Here is a 15,908-nt window from a genome sequence, read left to right on the forward strand (position 1 = left end):
TTCATGGGCCCCTATTAGGTTTCCTCTGCTATTAACCCACACACCTATTTCAGATCTTTCCCCTTTTCTTTATCTGCCTGCCCAGCCACTGTCTTCTCTGTTTCTGTAAACCAGAGTCCTTAACACTTTAATGATACTAGAACCACACACATTCCCTGAAGTTCTGATTGGTAACAGGTGGTAGGATGGGAGTCTGCAGTTTTAACAAGCAACCTGGGGATTTGGACGCACACAGTGCACAGTCCACCCTTTGCGGAGGGCTGTTCTGAGCCATAAGCTCCTTGAGAGCAGACACACAGTCTTATCTGACTTTCACCCCTAAATACCTAACAATAGATGCTGAAGGATTGATTGAGTGAATGAATCTGTCACTCTGCACTTCAGAGTAAGTTACTGTTCGCCTTTGAAATGCTAATTAGCTATAGCTGTTTAAATGCAGTTTAAAACTCTTTAATATGTTTTATCTTTAGTTCTTTATCAGCCCTTTTCACTGCCATTGGGGGTAGGGAACTATAAAGAACTTGTTATTTCCTGACTAGCAACAACAAAAAGCCAACCCAAGGGCCAGGTAAGATTGCAACTGTGGTCTAGAGATACACAAATTGGGCCCTGCCACTGTCACTTAGGGAAGAACACTTGATGACTCTCCTTCCAGGGATCCCCCACAGGCAGAGATTGTTGTAGCCATTTCAGTGGACTTCTCTGGATTGGAGTCTCAAGCGCGATGCTCACTGTGAGGCATGTTGGGAGAAGGAGACTTAGAGAAATAGGTGGGTAGATAGAGATAAATACTGGCACACCCAATCAGTGCTGCAGAGGCTTAAAATTCCAGCTTTGCCATTTACTAGCTTGTGACATGAGTAATGAAACTGTTGGAGCCTCTTCTTTCCTTATCTCTAAAATGGGGACCATATGATTTACCTTGCAGAGCTTTGGGGAGGATTGAAAAATGTCTGTAAGAAATGCATAGTGATTCTATGACGTTAGACAATCGAGCAGAGTTTTCAAGAAAGCATCTGTCAGTCTCTACCATGATGGAGAGAAAACACACACACACACACACACACACACACACATAAAACACCTACACCCAGGCTGCCTACAAAAACAGAAGTAGAACCAATGATTGCCCTGTGGGGAAGTTTAACTCTCACCCTTTGCAATAAAATCTTTCCAAAGGGAGCAGACAGAGTAACCTCGGGCCATGCCCTCCCACTTCCCTCTTCCCCAAATGGAGCTCTGAGGGGGGCAGAGCTGGTTGGGGAGGCTTTATAGAGGAAGTGGGAGGTAAAGTAGTGTGGGTGGCTAATGCTGAAACATTTCTTTTACCACCTTCCTATACCGTCCCCGCCCCCCACTTCTCTTCTGTGTCAGGGGGAAAGAGAAACAGTGCATGCCTATGCTGTATCCACACACCTTTGGATCTGCTCCCCCAGCCTCCAGACCCCACCTCATTATTCATCAACATTCACTGAATGCCTGCAGCCTTCATGGTGCTTTCTGCATGCCTCATCCGGACCTCCCTAGGAGCCTGTATAAAGTTAGCTTCAATATTTGGGGTCTTCCCCAGCCCATGAAGACCAGTGTCTAAGACCTACTTCAGCCCTTCCCTATGCCTGATTTTCTCTTTTCAGTTTGAGTGCTGAGAGACTGTTTTAAATGTCAATAATAATGAACAGCTATAGATAGTCTCCCCTTCCATACTTATCCCCTTGTTCCTACACATTTATTTGCTTTCAGGAGAAGAATTTGGACTGGTTTCCTCGGATGCGAGCCATGTCCCTCGTTAGCAATGAAGGGGACAGTGAGCAAAATGAAATTCGGAACCTTCAGGAGAAATTGGAATCGACTATGAGTCTGGTCAAACAGCTGTCGGGTCAGCTGGCGGAGCTCAAGGAGCAGGTGGGTGCATTCAGGGAGACGGCGCTGGATGGGAGAAGTCATTCACCACCTCTGCGGAGGGGAGGCAGAGACTCCAGGGAGCCAGGTCATCATCCACAGAGGATTGCAAAGAAAACTCCCGTTGTCCTGTAGAATCACATCCCAGCAAACCGGGACTTCCACGTATCCCACCTCCCTCAGCCTTGTGCAACACTTCTCCTTCTATGGAAGGGGGAAAGAGAAAATGCCAAAATACAAGCACTTCTTTGCATTAAAAAAAAAAATCATTTTCTGCCATGATAGTAATTACTAAGCCCATGAGAAAGGCAGATTCTCATTAGTATCTACCATTTCAATGCTATAATGAACCGCTTTATCATATAAAATTGTTATTATTAGTAAAAATATCAACAGTAACCATGGTAGCTATTAAAATGACTGTAATGGTGACAGCTATGTGACAGGCAAGATCTGTTTTATAAAGTGGCTCTTTTAAGAGTCATGGTTTCTGCTTCTTAACCACAGAGAGGGGTTTGCTCTTTTTCTCTGTTTTTGGAAATGTATTTTTTAAAAATATCCCTTTTTTGATAACTATATTCTATATGATGCTAGACAGTAGGTAGTTGGGGAAAATTAACTTAAAATCGTTGTGGCCTAGCAGCACTGGGTAAGAGTGAGAAAATCCGCTGAACACACACTCTCTCTTTTCCCCCAGATGACAGAACAAAGGAAGAATAAGCAGAGACTGGGCTTCCTCGGATCAAACACACCCCATGTGAATCATCACATGTCAGCACACTGATACCATGGGGGGAAGCCGTGACTAGCCTTTCATCAGTGTCCTGCCTGATCACTGAATAAAGAACTGAGATAGAGGGGAGTGAACAGTGCCTATTGTTGAAAAGTTAAAAACAACCAAGTGCCAAGATGTTGAGTGGGTTAGCTCTGAGAACAATTTATAACTGTGTTTTCATGGGCGCACAGACCTAACCTCAAATGCATCTGCTAGAAAGCGTGCATCACACATTCGCAATGCAACAGGAAGAAAAGGCATATCCAAAAGGCTGGAGAGGGCAGGGAGTGACAGGGTGGAAAGAGACACAGGGCAGGGAGAACTCTCTTCTGCTAAATTGATAGGAGTCAGCTTTGTCTTAAATACTGACTACAGCCACTGACATGGTTGGCTGGAATTTCTTTTAATTGTGGCATATATGTTCGTGATACAAGAAGTCTTACTTTGGTGGCTAAGTTTTACCAAGGAAAATAACTGAAAAGATTAAAAGTGAGAGTTGAAAAGAAATGATAATGATGCTTCCAAACTATAGCTATCACAGGGTAATTTCTTTATTTATAACATGAAGCACAATGGATTTACAGCTCTAGGAACTTAGTGCTTTAGAGCTTTTGCCTCTCACGCTGACAACATAACGGAATGTGATTGCCTTCTCTGGGATTCAGACAGCCTCTGTCAATGTGGAGCACAAAAGGAGATTTTCGTGTAACTTGTTAAAAACATGTTCTAAGTCATATAGTCATGTATAGGCTAAGATTTTAAAAGATCTGGGGGAATAAAAAGCCAACAGTAAGTGCCAGGAAATATTTTTTTGAGACCATATATATGCTGTTAAAATATATTAAGATTAACAAATGAAAATGCTTATAGGTGCTAGGAATTATTGAGACTTATGATGGTGGCATTGTCTTTTATAAAGGTGCAGTGAAAGCCATTTGACTCATGTTTGCTGTGCTTAAAGAACTGCTTAAGGAACTGAGCGTTTTCATTTATGCTATTCCTGCAGTTAGGAACAAAAATCCAAGAAATGTATCAAATACTCAAGAAAATGCCACATTTCAATTACATATTTAAAACTGTATCTGTAAGGGCTTTTCAAAATGTAGAAAGACATAAACCTCTTACTCAAATTGTTTTTATGTGAAATCATTGCGATCAGAATTTGTCAAGGGAGATAATAACCTGGTGTGTTCAGGTTATTCTTAGAGAGTACACATTTGGAATAGCAGAGCAAAATATGGATAATGAAAGTGTTAGGGAAAATGCGGTGTGATAGGAAGTGAAGACGCTTGATTCCAGACTCTAGGAGGTGCTCTGCAAGTTGACCTCGCCTCTCCCTGACAAGAACAAAATACTACCTCCAGAGTCTTTAAATTCTCAGTTATTAAAGCCAAGGTTTAAGGTCCAGAGAGCATTTGCTATGACCATTTTTAAAGCTTTTGGATTGTTCTAACATAGCTTAAGCTATTGGTTCCTAAAAATCCCAAATCATGATCTATGTAGAATATAAAGGAAGCCTGAACCAATCCTTCTTCCACACACTGTCAAAATGTAGAGTTGGAACAAAGCTGTTGGGATCAAGAGCAATGATTTTTGAACTGAAGCTACTGGTACTCCCCAGCACCACCTCATACTAAGAATTCCTCACCTGACATGATAGTATTTTTCCTGACTAGGAGCTGAAAGACTCTGACATTCATGATCCAAAGATACTACAAAATTTTGATATGTCTGCATGCAGCACAGAATTTTGAATCTAGCAAGCAGTCAATAAATACATGAGAAATTCAGCTGTCATTCAGTTACTCTTAATTATTTATAAAACTTTAAATGATGCCACATATTTGTTTGTTTTAAACAGCTTTCCCAAAATCAAAGTAGACTAAAGCAGCCATTTTTAATATCCAGGATCATCAATGCTATTAACAATATAAGGTAAAAAAGTACACTCTAAAATGTTTTCATCAGGCAGAGTTTTATGGATAGGGAAAAGAAGAGAAATGTAGTAAATATTGAACCTATTCCACTATAGGAACCTATCTTTATTTTAGTACAAAATAAAGTATTTCTGATGTCTGAACGAGAGGTCAAAAGAATAGATTAATTTGTACACATCTGAGCAACCTGTCTTTCAGATGATAAAGTATCTAGTCTTTTCTGACACCATAATAGTTCATTTTGTAGGGAATAAGCCATTAGGTGTATGTAACTGCTATTCAGAAATGACCTAATGTCCCCAACCACTATGTAGTAGCAGCTCACTGTTTCACAGCATATTTTCTCCTGAGGGAGGTATTCAAAAGAGACTGCAGTTAACAAGTCTCTTATTTCATAAAAATTTAAATATTTCTCAGTTTTTTTTAATTTTTTTTCAGTTGTATTTTTAATGTCTCTTTCTTTCCTGCCTAAATGCTTAGAAATTATAAAGCAAAAAAACAAAGACAACAACAACAACAAAAACCCAAGCAAACAAAAAAGACAGTTTTCAGAACACCAAATTCCTAATGGAGAAGATAATGGGGAAATTTGACATTTGATATAAATTTATATTTCTTATGTGTATGTTTGTTAATGCAACTGGAATATTTGACCTAGGTGAGTATTAGTTAACATCCTTATATTTACATAGTGACATCAAAATAAATACAATCATCTTTGACTTTGATGTTAAGGGAGATTTTTAAAAAATATTTAGTTATTTAAAATCCATATTGGTTCAAAAGTATCAGTTTCTGCTGAATAATATTTTTAATTTCAAAAAGGTTTTGTTTCCTCTGTGCTCCATTTTAAGGCTCAAGAGTTGAATGCAAATATGTTTTCTGAGTTAAAATAACAGTTTTAGATGAGAAAATGCTTGTTAGGACTATAATATAAATAAATAAATTATATGTATGCAAAGATTTATCATATTTTTTCTACCCCTTAAACAGTTAAATTAGGCTTATTTTCTTGCATATTGCCATTTTTCTGTTGGTAAAGAAGACACAATTTCTAGTAAATTGTTAATAATATCAGCAAGATATTTCATTCGTCAGAACTAATTGTGTGCTTATTCCCATATTCTCAGCTCATAACTCCCTGCTTTGGCTGCCCTCTTTATTTTACAATTGTCTTATTGCAAACAGCAAGGCAGTATGGCCCCCAGTCCCCAGGACCGAGAATGAGTGGAGAGGCTGGGGAGTTGGGGAGGGAAGGTGGAGGTGGGGATTTCTGCTTCCCAGTACTCTATCATTAGAGAAAAGGAGGGGTAAACATTAGCTAATAATTCTTCAGGGACCCAGTAGATTGGACTAGGCAAGGAAATATTGCACAGGCATCATGATGTAACAGATTACGGACCCCAGAGATACCCCTTACCCATGCAGAGAACAAAGCTGTGTGGAAGAGCAACTACCATAAGATGATGCATTCCCCCCAGCGGCTGCTACAGCTATCCTGAATAACAAATCAGCTATTCCGACCTACAGACCCATTCCAACCAATATGCTGTGATACATGCCACAGTACGCCGCAGAGAAGACAGACATCTTCAGCACAAACACAGATGCCTGTAGGAACTTGGCAAGTCACTAAATTACATGAAATTGTGAGGTGCACATCACATGCAGGGATAGGGGAGGCTGTGGGAAGCTCTGTGTTCTCAAAGTTTGACAGCTAATTCCATTTTTTAGAAAATGCCTGAGGCCAGTAGAGGCCCTCTAGTCTCTCATAGCTGCTCTTTTCTGATATAATTAATGAGAAAGCTATCTCATTTAATAGAAGAAAACATGCACTATCCAAACCAGAGAGCCTAACATGCATGTGAAAGTCAAGAAATCTGAAAACAAATCCAGGTACCCTTCTCTGAACTGGAGTGTTTCCACAGACTTGAATAATTTATGAAATTATCATGCCAGTACTTCTCATATCACCAAGACTCTTTTTCTCCTGCAGTAGAGGATTACTATATTTGCCTAAAAAACACAATTCCACTATATGTCAAGGGCAGATAATTTATGTTAATGTTAATAAAATTGGATTTGTATAACTTTTCTGTTTGCAATACTTTTAAGTGCTTTATTCATTTCTTGCCATGTTTCTAAGTAATATCTGCATGGGTATGACAAGGCATTATGATTGCAATACATGAGTTATAAAAAATTTGGTGACCCAAACCACACGGATGAGCTAATCCAGATGGACTAGTGTGCCAAAGGCTTATTGGGATTTGGCCAATTCCCCAATGTGCCAACTCCTTCTGCTGCATCACATTGTGTCTGATGTCCTGCTTGAACTCAGTGAACACAGGCCATTGGATGGCTTAGAATTTCCTGATTCTTAACACGCACTGCTTAAATCATAGTTCCCCTCAGAAGAGAACTGGGTGTGCAACAGCTGAAGTCAACATGGGTGGCACGAATCACATGCGGTCTCAAAATAGAATTCTTTGCTCATATGGGTATTTTTCAGTGTGCCACAGTTCCTTGAAGTAGTGTGGCAACAATTGTTTGTTTTGTTTGTAATCAGAGGAAAGGTTGGGTGAGGGCAATTGGACAGGGAGTTCCTCTTCCGGTGAGAGTAATTGGCATGAAGAGCAAGCAGTAGCGTGCATGTGGGGCAGTATGGTGGAAGTCCACAAGTCACCCTTCCTTTGCCTGCTCAACTGGGGTGCTTTGAGGAAGTCCTAGGAAGGCCTAGTGTTCAGAGAACAGTCCCAGTCCAGAATGTGTGTACTTCAGCCTCACGTATGTTCCTCCCCGACAGCAGAGGTGCTGGCACCTCACACAGAGCCACATGGCAGACAAAAGCAGATACCAAATGTGATGCTGGGAGAAAATGTATAGAAACAGAGATAAGTTGTTAAACTCAGTTTGATTCTGTTTCACAGAAAATGATGGCTTTTACTGCTTCAGTGTGGATTTCCCCCCAGATTAGCCTGTTCCCCTTTAACTCTGGTCCTTGGGGCAAGATCAGCTCCAGGTAGAGTAGCCCTACTCACAGCTATGGAAATGTGGCCCCAGGCATGGATTTTCTCTATGATCCTCCCCAGCACATCGTGCAAAGCTCCCCTCCCCTCAGGTCTATTTGCATAGGACAGAGCTGCTTCGGAGGCTGCTCGCTGCTCTAATAACTGTGAAGATAATCATTATCTTCACTTCGGACAATTATATCCTCCTTTCTCTATACCATAACCCACTCCCTCTTCTCCTTCAGCGTGGGCCAGATGTATCTTTGTGATGCTGGACTTCTAAGCAGTAAACTCAAAAAGTCTGTAACCATAATACCTTAAAATTAGGCCCTGCGGTATTAAAAATATTAATGTACAACTATCAATTAGGGTTTATCAGGGAAACAAAATCAGTATGGGTATAATGGGCTGAAAATTTTATTTTAGACATTAGACACCATGCAGTTATGGTAAAGAACTCTACAGAAGGCTGATGCTTCTGTGTCTGGTGGTAGGCCTGAGGTCACTGTGAGTCAGTGGGGCTGGTAGTCAGGAAGGAAAGCTGGGTATGAAGCAGGCAAGAGTGAGGACAAGCTGGAACTCATGAAGACAATCCAAAATTTGCATCTAGCTCTCACCACCTCCAAACTCTATAGTGCGCGGGTGACCTAAAAACAAAGCTGGCACTCTTCCTTATGGAATTGCATGTGTATCTGATTCAGGACTCAGACGAGCTGAAGGAAGAGATCTCATATGAGCCGGAGGACTGTGGACTAGCTGCTGTCCGTACCAACAAAGTGAGCCAGGCGATCAGGCTGGGCGCTGCAGTGGCACCTGTTGCCTGCTCCTTCTGAGCTTGGTGACTGCTACTTCATTTCCACCTTCTAAATCTCATGAAAATATCTCTGTGGTCATATCTGATGTGTAACCCTATGAGTAAGGGAATTCTGGGAAATTCTGTAGTTCTAGATTAGCTAGTTTTAGTTCAGAACCTCCCCACTGAAGTACACCTCGATAGTGATACCCCTTTTCCTAGTGGGCACGCAGAAGTCACACTTCTTAGCACCTGTTGCAATTAAGTGGAAATACATGGCTGCTTCTAACCAATGGATTGTGAGGTTAGCTGACAATCTGAGGCTTCAAAAGCCCCTATGCAGGCTTCAGTTCTTTTCCTGCCACATCAATCATGGAGGCCAAGATGGAACCACCCTAAATCCCTGAGATTTAAATCTCTGAATCTTTGAAGGGAACTACCCTGCAGAACCGTGAGACCTACAGCAGAATTGGTGAGAAATAAACTTTCATGTGTTAAGCCATTAAAATTTAAGGATTTTTAAAATTCCTTTTTGGCTGTTAAATAAGTGTATGTGATAAATTGTTACTGCAACATAACCCAGCCCACCGGACTAACACAGACATAGGTATCTCGACATCAGGATTTTCCTAGTGGAAGAGATCTGAGTTACCTCAAGTTACCGGCAGCGAATCCATACAAACTGCAGCAACCTCAACTCTTGCCTCCGCGGAAGACTTCAACTGAGGGGCATAAAGCAGAAAAAGAGACTAAGGCAAGTTTCAGAGCAGGAGTGAAAAAGTTTTAGAACAGTAGGGAAAGGAAGGAAAGAAAAGAAGGAAGGTATAACTTGGAAGGGGGCCAAGTGAGTGAGTGACTTGAGAAACCAAGTGTGTAGTTTGACCTCTTGTCTTGGGCCCGCTTCCAGGATTTGCCTCATTCTTCCCACTCCTGAGATCTTTTTGGGAATCTGCTGATCAGTTTCAGGTGTTTTCTGTCTATTGGGAAACGGCCTTTCTCTGGCACCAGCTGTGACCAATTATTACTTTAGCGAAACGGTTAGCAACTGCCTGACGATGGTTGCTCAATGCTCTTGGTGTGTGTGTTGTGGGGGGCAGGGGGTCCTCTCCTGCTCATCATAGCTACCTACTGTAATGAGAAAATTGACCCTAATACACAACTTTTGGGATTTATCCAAGAAAAATATAAATTAAGGAAAAGATCCATACAGTTGTACCTTGGTATTTCCAGGATCTCCCCTCAACAGATATTGATATTGAAATCCACAGACTTCAAGTCCTTGATATAAAATGGCATAGTATTTGTATATAACCAACAACCTCCTCCTGTGTATTTTAAATCATCTCTAAGCTACTTATACCACCTAATACAACGTAAATGCTATCTAAGTAGCTGTTATGTTGTATTGTTTAGGCGATCATGACAAGAAAAAAAGTCCATGTATGTTCAGTACAGATGCAGACACTCATTTTTTTCCCCAAATATTTTTGATCTGCAGTTGATTGAACCCACAGATGCAAGACTTCCAGATACAAAGGGCCAACTGTGTATACAAAATATTCCTCATATTATTTATAATTTAAAAATTGAACACAGTCCAAATGTCCAGCAACTTGCGTGTGTTTAAAATTTTATAATTCAGACATAGGATGGAAAGTTATGAAACCTGTGAGAAGTATATAAATTGAGGCAATACTGGAAAATAGGCAGAATAAATGTTTTAAATGGCTATACGATTGTATATACACTATTAACAATATAAAAAAGCCAACTTCTCCAAAAAACTTGAACAGAATATACTACAATTTTACAATATTCCTCATAAAATAGCTATAGGATATACATTATTTTCCTTTTTCTCTACTTTCTAAACTTTTATCATTTTAAAAATTGCTTTTATAGTTTAATAATAACATTTTTATAAAGAAATGAAGATCCTAATGACTAAAATCCAGCAAGTATTTCCTAAGAACAAGTTCTTCCAAACTCATTTGCATTTTTATAGGATCACTAGAATTGTAGATTAAGTGAATACCATAGCCACAGTTTAAATTGATTTCAACGAGACATTTAAGAAAAGTTTCCATGATGTTCCTGTTGACAAGATAGAGAAATTTGTCCTGGATGAGAATGGAGCTTACCAATTTGCATGCAAGTGAACAATTTCACTTAATATAAGACTAGAGTAAAATATCCTTGGCCTGCTGTTAGATCTCTGTCCTTGGCTTTTCCCAACCAACATTTAATGTCTGGAAGAAAGAAATAGCAAAATTATAAAATGTGGAGATGACATAAAGTTGGAAAGCAGACTTAACATGATTGATGACAGAGTAACAATAATATCAGAAAAATATTATTTTTCTGTTATTCTGAAGAATTGTAACAGAATAACAGAAAGCTGTTCTGAAGAATTGTAACAGAAATGCAAGGTTTAGCTCCAAAAAGCTCAGTCTCATAAATATAGGATAGAGCAGATAGCCATTCATGTGAAAAACAAACAAATCTTGAGATTTTTGAATAGACTCTACCTCCATGCCTATATATTTATTCGTCTCAACAAACATTTTATTAGTATTTGTTATATTTAAGGAATTTTTCAGAGGTCCAGGCAAGATGGGATAATGGTTTCATCTTAAGGAGTGGGCTCCAGGGACAGAAAAAGCAATTGGTTACAAAAAGTATTCAGAATGATTAGCTTATACTTGGTTGCATGAGTTTTAGTTGTTTTAGAGACACCCAGGAAGAAATGTTTGTTTAACCATTGGATATATAGGTCTAGACTGAAAAAAGACAGAGCTAGAAATAAAAGACGGCAGAGTCATTGGGACATACGTGGTAATGAGATCAAAGAAATGAATGAATGAATGCTGAAAGAGAGAGTAGATGTTAAGAAGTTTGAGAACACATCCCCAAAGAAAATCTAGCAAGGAATATTAATTAAGAAAGAAAAACCAGAGAGCTAGTGAGAGAACAAAAAGAAATTATGTTTCAAAAAGTTAGAAGAGTTTCAAGAAAGTGTAGAACTTCCAGGCAAGTATGCAGGTAGACTATCAGAACCTGATTAGCTCTTTCTAACTCTCTATTCACAAACACATAAAAACCAGAAAGGAAACCTTACCTCATAGTATGACATAAAAACAAAATATCTTAATCATTCTTTAGCTAAATAACATAACGCCATTACTGAAGCTAAGGAAAGTCTGTTAAGGAACTTTTCTAACTCTATCTTCTACAACACACTAGACATTTCATTCTGAGAATTAGTTCACAGACAGCTGAAAGAAAGAAACTAGGAGAAAATGTTGACTGATTCCCACAATTTGTCACTAATTTCAGGACACGGGCAACACTCGTCTGGATATGTGGCCATCCCTTTTATTTATTTTTAATTTTTATTTTTTTGAGACAGAGTCTCACTCTATCACCCAGGCTGGAGTGCAATGGCACAATCTTGGCTCACTGCAGCCTCTGCCTCCCAGGATCAAGCAATTCTCCTGCCTCAGCCTCCCAAGTAGCTGGGATTACAGGCATGTGCAACCACACCTGCCTAATTTTTGTATTTTTAGTAGAGATGTGGTTTCACCATGTTGGCCAGACTGGTCTCAACTCCTGACCTCATGATCCACCCACCTCCGCCTTTCGAAGTGTTGAGATTACAGGCGTGGGCCACCCACCCGGCCAGCCATCCCTTTTAACTTGAGAACTATTTCTGAGTTCCTCAGTTCCAGTGTCAACTTCCCCTTTCTCCCTTCTATTCCCATCAGATCTTCTCATTCCACCTCTAAAGATAAACTTCCTGTACAGGACACTACAGGAAGTAGGACAGGCTAGGAGAGAAGCAAGGTGCATCTTGGCATACGTAGTCAGTGAAAGAAAATGTTAGGAGTCTGAGTGAGATTTCTGGACTAGTACTTGCTGGGCACTGTGGGTCTGTATATATACTGAATGGAAAATAATGCACTGCCTCTGACTCTAAGAGAAGCTAGAATCAGTGTGGGAGGATGCGCTTTGGCTCTATAAGGATTGCTTATTGGTCACTGCAATTTGGGCTGCCAGCCATGCATATCAACCTGCCTCAAGCAAGAAGAGCAAAGAGGAAGTGAGGAAAATGTTCTACTAAAAGGAACTCTGCATTCGTCTTCCTTCAACATTGCTGATTGAGGGCACTTGGAAACGTGGTGGAGCATTGCCACAGTGTAGTGGGAGATGCACTAAAGAAACCAGTCCTGGCCAAACTTTCAAGTCAGTCTTACACACAGCAGGGATGCCACTGAATATTGAACTAGAGGAAGTGGTGGCAGAATAGCCTTCTCTGCATCTCAATTTTTAAATACCCCTCTAAATTTGATTACAGGAGAAACTACAAATAGTATGACAGAAGATTTTAAGTGAGAAGCGCTTCACTATCATCAGTTCAAACTCACCTCTAATAGGCTTCAATGTTCTGGCTTCAAGATACACAACAGGTGGCAATTTTCCTGTGCCACTCAACAATTTCAACATCATTCTAATGTTTCAACACATACATTGTAGTGTGTCCTTTCTCTTGGCCTAAAATAATGCAGTAGGGATGTGTGTGGGCACGCACGCAGATAACACAAATAATAAATGCACTGTATTACAAAGTATTGAGACTGATTTTGTTTGCACCCTTCACAATCTCATTATTCTTTAAACCCCTGGCTCAGTGACTGAACTAAGCAGAGAGCCAACACACACGCACGATGGTCGATTCTGGGAGGGCCGTGCCCCTCCCTGCTTGGCCAGACTCTACTGTCTCCTATCTGATTTCAACTGTCCATTATTCATTAGTCACTTTTTAAAATTAAATATAATTGTGGAAGAATTGGGGATAAAGTGGATAAATGGCTTTAGAAGACACTCTATTGAAAAAGCACTGTTGGGAGGAAAACAATGACTGTGATAGTCTGTCACTTTTCCATTAGATCACATTGGCTAATGGTCAGTGATGTACCCCTAAGTGAGTTAACTGATTGAGTGCCAACTCTGTGCCTGTATGTTCTAGGGAGAGAGTGGCAGGCAGGGAATAAATCAAAATAAAAAGATAGGACATGTCTTAAAATGACTTAACAGCTACTGAGAGGTACAGCTGCACAGACAATTTTGAAGCTAAGTGGTAAGTGAGATACGAGAGGTAGACTGTGGAGCCCAGAAGAAGGAGCTTGGAGGAGAGGAAAGAGGCTCACAGATGGATAATTCACGTTCTAGTGAAACTAGTAACGGCTAACATTCCCTGTGTATGTACTCAGGGTCAGGTCCTCTTCTAAGTACTGCCCACATTTGAACTCATTTAATGCTCATTCAACACTATGAAATAAGTACATAATTATCTCTAGTTTAAAGATGAGGAAACTGAGGCATAGAGTGGTTAAGCAATTTGCCAAAAGTTTCACAACAGGTAAGTAGTGATCAGAATAGAGGCAGTCTCATTCCAGAATTCATTCTCTTAGCCTACATTCTGCGTCCTAAAGACAAATAGAGGATGCAGAATAATAATGTTCAAGGAGAAATGAGACTGTAACTATTATGACTGCATGTTCTTAGCCCCCCACACCAAATTTATATGCTGAAATCCTAACCTGCAGTATGACACTATTAGGAAGTGGGACCTTTGAGGAGTAATTAGATAGAGGCCTCATGTGTGGAATGAGTGTCCTTAGAGCTCTCTGCTTTTCCATCCTGTGACAATACAGTGAGAAGTCATCAGACTGCAACCCAAAAGAGGACCCTCACCAGGAACTGTATCAGCTGGCACCATGATCTTGGACTTCCCAGCCTCCAGAACTGTGAGATATAACTTCCTGTCATTTAAGCCACCCAGTCTACAGTATTCTGTTATGGCAGCCCAAACCACCAAGACAATAGCAGTGCTGTTTAATATTTAAAGTAAGGTAAAAGCAGGAGAAAAACTAGGCAGCTCTTAGAACAGGAACACCCAGGATAAACACCTGAAGGAAGGGAAGTAATGAAGCCAAGCTCTGCCTTTTCCTACCTTTATTAACAAACATCCATCAATCAGGTCCAGGACCATCCCAGACACTGAGTGAGGCACTGGGTATCAAAAGATAAATATAAAACAAGTACTGTTTTGGGGGAGCTCACATTTCAAGGATGAGGCAAGCCAAAAACAGATTTTAATGCAATGTAGTAAATCTATGGCAGGGTATAGCAGGTGCTGTGGGTGTGCAAAAGAAGAAGGTGCTATGTCCTAAGTGCTGAGAGAGATTGCGAAGAATTGAATGGGAATTTAGAAGTGGCCAAGGAAAGGGCTCAAGGAGAGGGACACTGAAGTTGCAGGAAGTGTGAGAGCAAACTGAGGGAGAGGAGAGAAAGAAACAGTCTTCATGGAACAGCCAGAGTCACAAGGGCCTTCGTGTCATGGAGAAGCAGCTGTGAAATTGTTTTAGATTATTATCCCAAGGAATAATGGGGGAAACCCCAGAGCTTTTATACAGGAAACAGAACACAATCATATTTAGTTTTAGGGATGTGAATGGAGGAAGAAGGAAGGATGGTATATTAGTTAGGGTTCTCTAGAGGGACAGGACTAATAGGATAGATATATACTTATAAAAGGGAGTTTATTAAGTATTAACTCACATGATCACAAGGTCCCTCAATAGGCCATCTGCAAGCTGAGGAGCAAGGAAAGCCAGTCTGAGTCCCCAAACTGAAAACTTGGAGTCTGATGTTCAAGGGCAGGAAGGATCCAGCATGGGAGAAAGATGTAGGCTAGTCTAGTCTTTTCAGATTTTTCTGTCTGCTTTATACTCTAGACGTGCTGGCAGCTGATTAGATGGTACCCACCCAGATTAAGGGTGGGTGTGCCTTTCTGAGCCCACTGACTCAAATGTTAATCTCTTTGGCAACACCCTCACAGACACACCCAAGATCAATACTTTGCATCATTCAATCCAATCAAGTTGACACTTAATATTAACCATCACAGATAGGTTAGAGAGGAAGGAGCCATTGACAAGAAGGTCAGCTCGATTGAAGGTTGTTGCAAATACCCACCCAAGAGAACAGAAGGCCTGGCCCAGAGCAGTGTTTGTCTGATGAATAACTGAGAGCAGACCCAAGATACATGAATGAGGTAGAGGTCCAGGATTTTAGACCAAGAATAACTCGGGAAGGGAGAGTTTTTCAGGATTAGCTGAAGATTCTAATTTGGGAGACAGAGTATATGTCATCAGCAGGGAGAGAAAATTCTTAAGAGTGAGTAGTTAGTGACCTGTTGAGCTTGAGGAATCTACAAGGCATCCAGATGAATATTATAGTATACTCTCTAATTGCTGCAGCAAAATAATATTGTAGTAATTTCCTAACACCTTATTTGGAATGCCAGAGAGCTTTACTGAAAAGATATCAGTGACGGATAGTAGATATTAGGTAATTGAATCAGTTCCTTGGATACTCTAGATAGAGAAGTAACAATCACAATATACTTTGAGTTCAGTTAAGAAGAACCA

General features: G+C 40.3%; 1 protein-coding gene across 5 annotated transcripts in view; it reads left to right on the plus strand.

Annotated features, from left to right (window-relative positions):
• ITPR2 (inositol 1,4,5-trisphosphate receptor type 2) overlaps positions 1–5,352 on the plus strand; it is a 492,164-nt gene extending 486,812 nt beyond the window's left edge. For all 5 annotated transcript variants that reach the window (XM_032284102.1, XM_032284097.1, XM_032284113.1 and 2 more), the window contains 2 exons: positions 1,741–1,902; positions 2,597–5,352. In XM_032284102.1, the coding sequence (XP_032139993.1) occupies positions 1,741–1,902; positions 2,597–2,683 (249 nt within the window). In that variant the 3' untranslated portion in view covers positions 2,684–5,352. The remainder of the gene's footprint in view (positions 1–1,740; positions 1,903–2,596) is intronic.
• The last annotated feature ends 10,556 nt before the right edge of the window (positions 5,353–15,908 follow it).

Source organism: Sapajus apella, unplaced genomic scaffold (assembly GCF_009761245.1).
Source record: "Sapajus apella isolate SASKATOON/1434 unplaced genomic scaffold, GSC_monkey_1.0 scaffold2, whole genome shotgun sequence".
NCBI lineage: Eukaryota > Metazoa > Chordata > Mammalia > Primates > Cebidae > Sapajus > Sapajus apella.